The sequence below is a fragment of the Dendropsophus ebraccatus genome, chromosome 4, assembly GCF_027789765.1.
Source record: "Dendropsophus ebraccatus isolate aDenEbr1 chromosome 4, aDenEbr1.pat, whole genome shotgun sequence".
Classification (NCBI taxonomy): domain Eukaryota; kingdom Metazoa; phylum Chordata; class Amphibia; order Anura; family Hylidae; genus Dendropsophus; species Dendropsophus ebraccatus.
The window spans coordinates 33,541,297-33,552,425 of NC_091457.1; the positions used below are offsets into that span (position 1 = coordinate 33,541,297).

Below are 11,129 nucleotides of genomic sequence, written 5' to 3' on the forward strand. Positions count from 1 at the left end.
GGATGGGTGGGGGCAGCTGAGGTGACAGGCAGGGAGGGAAGAGTGAGCGGTCGGGGGGCTGAGGGATCAGCTGGGTGGCAGGGAGACCAGCCGGGGGTCCGGGGGATTAGCCGGCTGGCAGGGAGACCAGCCGCGGGTCCGGGGGATCAGCAGGGCGGCAGGTACAGAGGCAGGCTGGAAAGGTCTCCCCCATGCAGGGCCGGCGTGAGCTTCCGGTACAGACAGGCCGGAAGCTCACAGTGCAGCCCCGCGATGCCCGAACTTCTTCCCTGCTCAGCAGCGTGCGTGTGACGTCATCACGCCGCTGCCAAACAGGAGAGAGGTTCGGGCATCGCGGGGCCGCACTGTGAGCTTCCGGCCTGTCTGTACCGGAAGCTCACGCCGGCCCTGCATGGGGGAGACCTTTCCAGCCTGATCCCCCAGCCGACCCATCACTCCCCTGAGCCCCCCCCCCCAAACCGCCCGGGCGCGGACGTTAGCGCTCGGGCGGCGGGGGGGTTTAACAAAAAAAAAAAAAAAAAAGCTCCGGAACTCCCCTTCCGGGTTCCAGCTGGTGGGGGCCCCCTAGTGGTGGAGGCCCATGGGCACGTGCCCCTTGTGCCCCCCCTTTAATCCGGCCATGTATATGAAGTCACTTTTTGAATTGAATTACTGAAAAAAAAAATAACTTTTTGTTGATATTTAATTTATTGCAAACCACTGTATATTGCTGCCTTCTTGCAGCTACAAGTTACAATTACAACACTGCCATCTAGTGGCCAAGTACATAACATGTAAAGATTAGATCATACAAGACTGATTTTTCCCAACCTGTGGCTATACACCTGTTTGTGCAGGGTTGGGCATGTCATGATACCAGAACTTTGACTTCCATACCTATACATCCTTTAGTATTACAATTACCAATACCAAAATGATACTTTTAAACAAATGCAAGATACATTTTCTTTCTCCTTCCAGTGTAGATTTGAAGCCCTTGTGGGGCACTGGGCATAGACTGAGCATATAATGAGGTTCATACATGGAGCTTATAACTCATATGCGCAGTCTATGGGATATACCCTGAGCGCTCTGTACACATGTATAGAGATGTTTGGGGTACAGTCTGCATGATACAGATGTAATTGAAAGGGTATTGAATGGAATCCTACAGTTACTACAGCCAGACAGATTTATGTTATAATTGTATTAAATGTGTTTCCTAATATACTAAGTAATTTGGTCAGGTTGATGATTTGGTTTCTATAGTGTTCAGTACAGAATCTTTCAGGATTTGTGTCTATGGCATCCAGGTCCCCACACAGGGCCGCCATCAGGGCAGTATTGGTGGTACAGTTGTCAGGGGCCTGACAGCTGTACAGCACACAGTTCCCTCCTGCCTGTCTGTTTGTTTACAATACACAGGCAGGAGGGTGTACAGACAGACAGGGCCCCACCGCGCTACCCCCGGGCCCCTCCCCCACCCCCTCACTACCTTTAGTGCTGTCTTCTCCTCTCCTCATGTCGGGACAGAGGAGGGGGAGGGGCCCAGAGTGGCTGTGAGGAGAAGAGGACGCTGTGAGGCTACACCACATGAAGCTTCACTGCATACAGAGGTGTGTGTGTCCATGTAATGTGTATGGCCAGGGTCGAACTGGGCCACCGGGGAGCCAGGGGATCCCTCGGTGGGCCACACCCCTCCCCCTCCTTGCTAAGCCCTGCTCCTGAGCCAGAGAGGGGCCTCCCGTTTGGATGATGCCTAGTATGGGGAGCTCAAGGGGCCCCCTGCTGGCTCCCACACTGCTGGGGTGAGTAAAGAACGGCATCAGGGCCCGTTCTTTCTGTAAACTAATCATGGGCCCTCCCCCTGCTCACCTGGCTCCCTTACATCAGCTCCCAGCCTCGGCCCTGCTCACTTCCTGCCTGTCACCAGGAAGATGCCGAGAGCAGCAGCAGCAGGGCCCCCTCCATCCCCCTCCCCTCTGCAATCTTGTGGCTCTCTCCTGTTGCTGTGTGTGCAGTCGGTGCACAGGAGAAGGGGGAGAGGCTGCAAGCTGCCGGCCTGGCTGGGAGAAGAGAAGGTGAAGATGAAGATAAGAAGACTAAAGCTTCCGGCCCTGCTTAACATGTGAGCCCTATTAGGGTATGCTCACACTGAGTTAATCAGGCAGAATCCCACCTGTCTCAGTGTGCCATATCCTGTCTATGGGTGCCTTCACACGTATCGGATCCGCATCGGAATTTCACGCTGCGATTTCACAGAGAAATCCGCTGCGGATCCAGTGTCATTCATCCCTATGAGAACACATACTCGTAGCGGGATTGACATCCCACTGTGAGTATGTGAGTTAACCCCCACGCAGTTCGCCGCCGAGAGCATACATTACCTGCTCGGCGCCGAGGCTACATGTGAGACTCCTGGCTCCGGTCCCGCTCAGCCAATCAGTGCTGCCGTGCAAATTCGCAGCGTGAAATTCCAATGCGGATGCGGTATGTGAGAAGGCACCGTATGGGACAATGCGCCCTCCTTTGCTGCCGCCGCTCTCCACTCAGAGAAGTGACATGTCACTTCACTGAGCGGAGAGCGGCGGCAGAGGGATTAAACTCCAACAGATTTACTCAGTGTGAACATACCGTTACACAGAGCGATAATCTGCCAAATCAGGCTGATTTGGCAAATTATCACCAACCATCAGCTGATGAAATGATTCCAGTTTAAAAATCATCGGCCATCAGGTTACATGTAGTGATGCACGCCCTGCAGACGATAATTTTTAGGATGATGTTTTGCTTAGAGCTAGGTTCTTTGGATTCCGTTCTAGAACATAAAAAGAGAGTCAGACAAATCAGTAATAGTTAAATATAGTTTATTAGAAATATAATATAGCACTTACCACACTGTTACACATCATTGATGAGTTTCCGAAAGGGGGATCATCAGGAATACGCCATCAAGCCCGTAACAGGTAAAACATCAGGCAGCATGGGCGTCCCTCCACTGCCGACTCAAAGGTTAACTTTTGAGTCGACAGTATAAGGAACGTCTTGCTGTCTGATGTTTACCTGTTACGGGCTTGATGGTGGAATTCCTGATGATCCCCCTTTCGGAACCTTATCAATGATGTGTAACAGTGTGGTAAGTGCTTTATTATATTTTTAATAAACTATATTTAACTATTGCTAATTTGTCTGACTCTCTTTTCATGTTCTATAACGGAATCCAAAGAACCTAGCTCTAAGCAAAACAGATGATCAGCCAATGATTGGCTCAGCGGCCTGTTACTTCAGAGATAAGCTCAGAAGCTCCAATGGCGGCTGGGGACAGAAGCGAGAATACCGGAAGCTTGGACAGGTGTGCTAAGGTTTATTATTTTACACTAGGGCAAGGGCTGCTTAGACATCGCTAATGATAACTGTCCCATGTAATAGAAGGCAACGATCGCCAACATAAATGATGTCGGCTGATCGTTGCTGTCGCTTGTCTTTCAACATGTTGAAAGACAAATGACAATGATAGCAGGCAACGATCTGATGCTGTTGCTCCGTGGAACAGGATCAGTGGCAGCAGACCGCCACTATCCTCTGTGGGCTGCCCGGACGATCAAGCGATTACCCAGGCAGCCCCCCGCACCTCCCCGTGGCCTCCCCTGAACTCACCCGCTTGCTGCCTACACGTGTAATAGTGGCGGAAGTGAGCAGGGAACGAGGAGCAAATGAGCGCTGACAGCACTCGTTTGCTCCTCACAGTCACCCCATGTAATAGGGGCTTTACAGTGCAACTGATTATTGGAGACGAACTCCATTATAGTCTATAGAGCCTATTTCCTGTGATCAGCTGGACTGTGCACTGAGCTGAGCAGTGAACCATGCTACCGTGCAATTTACTTGGCTATAGCTAAGGATTGGAGGGGGTTTAGAGCAGTGCTGTTCAATTCCAGTCCTCAGGCTTCACCAACAGGTCATGTTTTGAGGATTTACTTAGTATTTCACAGGTGATATAATTATATCAGTGTATCAGGTATTATCACAGGTGTAGAAAAATGCTTTTTTCACGTCTTGCTGGCTAGGATCGGGCACCATCTTGGATCAGTGACGTGTCTGCTTGGTGGCCCTGGTCCTAGCATCGGGGCATGTAGGTGGCTTTTTCCCTGTCCCACTTCCCATCTCTTGCAAGACTTGGTAACAGCAGATACAGAGGCAGGGGACGTCACTATCTGCTCAGTTACCAAGTCTCGCAAGAGATGGGAAGTGGGGCAGGGAAAAGGTTGCCTCCTAGTCTCTTACATGCCCGACGCTAGGACCAGGGCCACCAAGCAGATGCGTCACTGACCCAAGATGATGCCCGATCCCGGGCCGGCAAGATGAGACAAAAGCATTTTTCTATAGAGTTCAAGACTTGCAGTCGCAGTAAGTGTAGATAATATAGCACTATGTGGCAAGAAGGGGTAGTGACAGTATATTTCAATTTTGGCTTGAGTACCCTTTAATTCAAATAACAGTAATTCTTAAAGGGTACCTGCCACAAAGTTAATATCTTCGGAGTGGCGTGCAGATGTAGCTGCTGCTGGGAGTTCGAGACTCATGTTTTTATTTTAATTAATAGGGTTAATGCACAGAACTCATGCACAGATTTTTGCTTTTGCTAAAGGGGGAAGGGGGCCCTGACACTGATGGCGGCCCTGACCCTGCCTACAGAGGTTGGCCCAAAGGGGTGTTACACACACATAAGATTTTGGTCAGTATTCTTAGCCAAAACCAGAAGTGAAACAGACACAGACAAAATGATCCGGTATAAGGCTATGTTACTACACAGTATTATTGCAACCAAAACCAGGAGTGGATTAAAAACACAGAAAGGCTATGTTCACACACTGTTTAATTGAGTGAATGGCCGTTATTAACTGGCAAATAATTGTTGTTATTTGCCGGTGGTTGTTTTAAATGGCAATTATTTGCCATTAAATGGCAGCCATCCATTCAATTTAAAAAGTGTGTGAACATAGCCTTTCTGTGTTTTCCATCCATCCAGAGCGCCCTCTATTGGATCATTTAGTAACTTAGATAAACTTATACAATACTGCCCTCTGCTGGAAGGATTACTATATATTGGAAGTGCAATTGAAAAGGTATTGAAGGGAATCATACAGTAACTACAGCCAGACAGATTTATGTTATAATTTTATTGAATAGATGTGTTTCCTAATATACGAAGTAATCTGGTCAGGTTGATGATTTGGTTTCTATGGTGTTTAGTATAGAATCTTTCAGGATTTGTGTCTATGGCATCCAGGCCCCAACAATCTCATCTCCTTAAGATCACTTAACATGTTGTAGTAATAAATGGGAGCCCGTGTGTAGGAAAATGCAGGAGAGACAATAGCAGAAGGAATAAACCCACAGACAGTAGTTGGTTGAAGTTCAGTAGAGGCCACTGGATGGCGCTCTAGAGGAATACTATTTGAGCTTTTCAGTAAAAGGTTTAGATTTTGGAAGCTGTGGTTTATCCTACATGCGAAAGGAGTTATAATTTAGACAATTATTATTATTTTTCCTTGGGTTAGAAGCCTTCCTTATAATTGCATGGTAGTTAGCCTTTATGAGGCCTGGCAACACCATACCCATAATCTTGTCTGTAATTGCGGATCCACAATATTTTAGATGTCTGTTTGCACTGACCCACTGATTGAAATGGGTGATTTGTGTTGCAACTTGGGACTGCAAGTTTTGGCATGGATCATGGCCCAAACACAAATCTATGGGAACTACACGTGTATAAGGGGCCATAGTAATCAGAGGTTCTGCACTCTGTCCCTATTTGTGGATCCACAAATGCAGACAGGGTAAGCAGATGAGCGGAAGGGGCCTTATACTTTTTCCTGCTTAATCCATCTCTGGCTTTTTTGCTGGTGTAGACATACCCTAACACACTTAGCACAGCATTATGATATCATACATTATAAGCTGACATACTGTGAATAAATATTACATTCTCACATATGAGATTAGATACGCTGATTTAGTAATGTGATATCATACACAATAGACACAGATATATTTGATATATAACACTATATGAATTATAATGGCGTTACATGGGCATTGCAGTAACAGCAAAAAAGATTTTTAAAAAAAAGCTAGTGAGCTGTCTACCACGGAATACTATATGATGTGACTACATGAAAATGCAAATTGATAAAATGTGCAATGATGTAATTAAATGAGATTAAATCAGTAAATAATGCGTATGGCTGGGACTTTTTCACATATGTTTACACTACATCCCTCGATATACTCTCTGATATAATTGCATTGGATTACATAATTGCATATATTTTTCATTTCTGTTGGTGTGTGATTAATAGTTGTTATTTCTGGAATTCCAACATTGTCCAGCAGAGGGCAGTAGTGTATAAGTTTATCCATATTCCTAAATTATCCAATAGAAGGCACTCCTTTCTTAGTTCTAGAGCCTTGAAAATGACCATTTATTCATTTAATAGAGGGCGCTGTCTGTCAGCATTACCAGTGCCCGGGAGATAATCTTTCCTACCATATCTCCTTCCTGCTGTTCTGTAACTTTATATGCAGGAAAGATGTTTTTGTCAGGCGTACAGGGTATGCAAATCCCCACTATCTAGACAGGAGACAGGCTGTCATTCACCTCTGCAGAGGGCGCTCACAGGCAGAGAGCCGTGACTAGTCAGGGCCCGGCCTTTGCTTCGATGCCTGGATAGTGGGGATTTACACACATCTTTCCTGCATTACTGATTAGCACGAAGAAGATGGTAGGGAAAAATATGACCTTATCTATTGGGCACTGCTACTGCCATCACGGTTATAGGTTTCCTTATGGATACCATTGTAGATAATGTCCCTTTAACCTTAGCTACAACCAATCGAGGGGGCTTCTTGCTTTGCCACAGCCAATAGACCAATAGAGGATGTGCCTTGCCAAGTTACATTTAATAGGAGATGCTCTTACAGAGCTTACAGAGTAATAGAGGGCACACCTTGTTAAGCTACATCCAATAGAGGGCGCTCCTTGCTTTGATAATGGCCATTTATTCAATAGAGGGCACTGTCAGTCCTTGCCTAAAATGAATCAGTCATCCTTTGACAGCCTATCAAGCTGGTAGCATCACTGGATAGATATAAATTAGAGAGTCAGGTTATTCCAGATTTTAGTATTTTTTTATAATAAATGGAAAGAAACAGCATTTTTCCAAACAGTATTGATAAAAAAAAAAAGTTTCATTGCTTCTACAGCTGCGTGCAGACCTATTTGTTTCCACGGTAACAGACAACAAACAAGCTTTGTGTAGTCGGCTTCTGCAGCATTAAATATGTCTCGTGTAATAGTGTGGTCTAAATGACATCTCTACAAAGTGCAGGAATAAAGTAACTGAAAATATGACTAATGAAGCGGGATCATTGAGATTTTTATAAAAATACATTTATTTTGTATAAATATAATAAATAAATAAATATATACATACAATACGCATAAACTGGATGGCACACATTTAATCCACATCATTCTACCCATTATAATACAAGATTTACAAAAAAAAAAAACTCCCCTTCTTACAGGTTTTCAATGCTTTCTGCCTTAAAAGACATGTTGGTTACCCCCATATCACCCTCTTTTGCCCTTTTAATACTTCTAACTTTTTTTCTACTCCAAAACCAATACATTAGGAGAGAAAACCCTAATACAGCAACAAGGATTGCAAGACCAACCCCTATTGCCAAATACATATAAGATCCCTGTGAAGTATGGAATGTGCCACATGGTCCTACAATATCTCCTTGGTCCAGCTCTTCTTCTCCATCTCCAGACTCTACCTGACTTTCTCCTGCACCATTAATGGCTACCACACACACCCTATAAGTAGTTCCTGGGAGGAGATTTTTGACTGAGAAGAAGCGATAGGACTGATTTAGCAAAGGTCCCATCTCCAGTGGTCCTTCAGGCATACCGTACACTACTCTATATGACTGTACTGTTGAAAGAGGGGCGCACCAGCTCACCCCAATCTCAGTTTGTCCAGGAGTTATTTGTCGTAATCGGGGGGAGTCAGGAATAACTGAGCTTCCACTGATCCCAGGACAGAGACATCTCCCTCCTAACTTCTTCTGAATCTCATCACATGGTAGCTCAAGGTGTTTGCAGCGATCGTATGGACAAGCTTCATTAGAAAAGTTTGGGATCTCTGTGAAAACCTCACCCCCATCATCTTCATAGTCATCATCGTCATCATAATCAATGTGTTCGGTTAGGTACAGAATGCGTTCCTGTGTTGTTTTCAGACTCCGTGTTAAGTCAAAAGCTTGAGGGTCAGAAGCTTCATTGTTCCTCCCGTGTGGTGAAATAGTGGTGAGAAAGCTTATGTCACTTCTCCATGGCAGAGTATCATTGCTGTCCATTGGGGTTGGCGTGTCTTTTTCAATAGGCAAACCTGTAGTAGTCACACGAAACTGGAACAGAAGGAAAAGTGGAGACAATAGAAAAGATATATGTAGAGACATGGTGGTTCTAGAAATGTTAGCAAGAGCATAATGGAGAAAAAGTGATAAAAAAAGAAGAAAAGAAAAAAGAAATGTTGATTAGAACATTGCCTCTCCAATAATAAAACATACAGTATAATATATTAAAAGAACTGCTTTCAGCGTGGTTACAAGAACTAAAAGAACGAGTACATGGTCTCACTGGCTTCTACCAAGGCTTAGAATTCATACAGCCCCATAGCAGGGCTAGGGACCCCACTTACTAGCTAATGAATTGCAGCAATGGAAACAGTATAACCACTTTTACTTGGGAAAAAAAAATAGTAGTGATCAGATCAGCCCAGAAGACAAGAGAGATAGACCAAGGGATTGAAAAAAGGCAGCATAATGATATTCCCAAAAACAGAACATTTGGGACTACCACCCCCTCAGCTCCGGGACCTAAACAGGTACTCTTTGTCTACTGTTTGTCTACCTGACGACTGTGAATTGGCTTTTATTGGTTACCAATAATCATAAATTACCATACAGTTTCAGACTTTTTGAAACCTATATTGGCCAGAGAAAAAAAGTGATCTTAGACCTCTCTTGTCTCTTAGAAAATGTAAGGGCCATCTAATTGTTTCTCTAACATGTGATGCAGACCTGTTAGCTGAATGCACTGTTGTGTATGACATGGGGCTTTTGTATGGGTATTTGTATTTTTTGAGCTATAGTTTTGTTGTTTTTGCCGCTAGTTAGATCCCGAGAAAGGATCCCCAGAGAATGTAATAAATCCACAACCCGTTCACCAGTTTTCTACCATCTCATACAGAAGAGTTAGCTTACCTTGCTATCTTTAGAATATTGCAATATGTCCTAATATCCTTTGTGGCTTTCTTCTGTGAAAATCTTCTGTAAAGCTTTAGCACATGAAGCTCAATCCCTCTGTATAGATCTTTATTCCCCTTTATACAATCCTATGTGATACAATTGTTCTCTAAGAGCCTTATGTCTGTCGTTCTTGGTCACACGCTCTTTATAATACACCACAGACTGTGATGTCACCTAACTTACCCCTGAATCACCGACTGACTATGTGGGCGTAATGTAGGGAGGAGAGACAGACTGACAACTAAATCAATGGGGAGTGCAGGGGACTGCTAGGAGCCGTATTACTAAGATATTCTTTCCAGATGTTTTCTGCAGTGTGGGAATCCTAGCCTCATGGCAGCAGATGTGCACCGCAGACTGTGTTTATACAGGGGGTGTTGCTAGGAATTTTATCCCTATAAGGCGATTTGAAGCAATAAATCATAGTGTTCTCATATGTGAAGTAGTTATGAGTAGTGTGTATACCTATCCAAGAACATAACACTGTTTACTCAGTAAGGCCATGTTCACACATTAGGATTCAAAAGTCTGTTGCCATTTTTTGCTATTGCATTCTGCCTTACTGTGGGCACGAAAAGCAATGTGGTAAAATTACTTTGGAGCTTTAGGGAGGTGTATGTTTTAGAGATTCCCCTAACATATTGGAGGTTCACAATGTAGGTGTAGGAATTGCTAAAGATGTTATTTGTCTTATGCATTTTACAAAAAAGTTATTATTTTCTACCTGATCCTCCTGGAGTGCTGGAGTGGTGCGGTGGTATTACTGCAGCTCATTTTCTGTTCACTTTAGTGGGCAAAGAGCTGTAATAACCCAGCACAGCCATTTCACTACAAATAGGCCTGACTGGGTGTCATCACCCTACTAATGAGAACAGGCCATCAATCTCTATGGCCCACAACCCCTTTAATCAATTGCTTCAAGACCTTTGAAGAGACCATTACGCTATGTTCAAATGAGCAGAGACCATGCCAAAAAATGCCCCCAAAAATGTGCCGTTTCCATCATTGTGGTTTTTAAAAAAATAGTGCAGAAAAGACATTTCAGTTATCACAGTAGTTACGCTTAGACGCTCAGGTTAACATGAATGATAGCTTTAAAAATCCACATAAAAAGCCACATCAAAATCAGCACCAAAAACTACACATATCTAAGGTAGATCGTTTGGAGCAGTTTTTATACATGTAAACAATTATTTAATTACTAAATTGAATCTGCAGTATGCCAGGAATAGAACCTCGCACCCCAGTAGTAACTTAGGATCATGAGTGGAACGCATACCCGCCACCCAGCGTGGCCATGACACATACACTGAACATATTGCCACCATTACATGGTTGCAAGGATATTGTATCCATGTTATGAAACTTCAATGACTGTTGCTAGACATTACGTCAATATGGACGGCAAGCGGCCCACAGCCTTTGTATGACACAATCATGTGATGTTGCTTCACTATGGCGTGATCTTCTGGTCATTGCAGCATTGTTTTGTCTTCCTATTTTCTACAGGGTCTAAATATTTTAAAATTTTGGGTTCTACTATAGGTTTTATCTCAATATCAAACAACCTATTTCTACGGGCCCTATTCCACCGGACGATTATCGTTTGCATAATCGTTAACGATCTCAAATGACCGCTATTGTGAATGACCTGAAAACGTTCACTCATTTCCATGGAACGATAATCGTTACTTATGATCGTAATTGCGATAGTTTTTTTCCCGCTATTTATTCGCTATTGTGTTTGTATCTATTGCAAACGACTGAAC

At 44.1% G+C, this 11,129-nt stretch overlaps 1 protein-coding gene across 1 annotated transcript; it reads right to left on the minus strand.

The window, feature by feature from the left end:
* Positions 1 to 7,501: 7,501 nt before the first annotated feature.
* LOC138789564 (LRRN4 C-terminal-like protein) lies at positions 7,502 to 9,487 on the minus strand. The gene is made up of 2 exons (XM_069968279.1): positions 9,316 to 9,487; positions 7,502 to 8,515 (listed from the first exon to the last, which is right to left on the minus strand). Exon 2 carries the CDS (start codon positions 8,506 to 8,508, stop codon positions 7,564 to 7,566), a length of 945 nt encoding a protein of 314 aa, XP_069824380.1. The 5' UTR covers positions 8,509 to 8,515; positions 9,316 to 9,487; the 3' UTR covers positions 7,502 to 7,563.
* Positions 9,488 to 11,129: the final 1,642 nt, after the last annotated feature.

Coding starts and splice junctions, on each gene's coding strand:
- LOC138789564 (XM_069968279.1), bottom strand. CDS start 8,508: ATGTCTCTACATATATCTTTTCTATTGTCTCCACTTTTCCTTCTGTTC.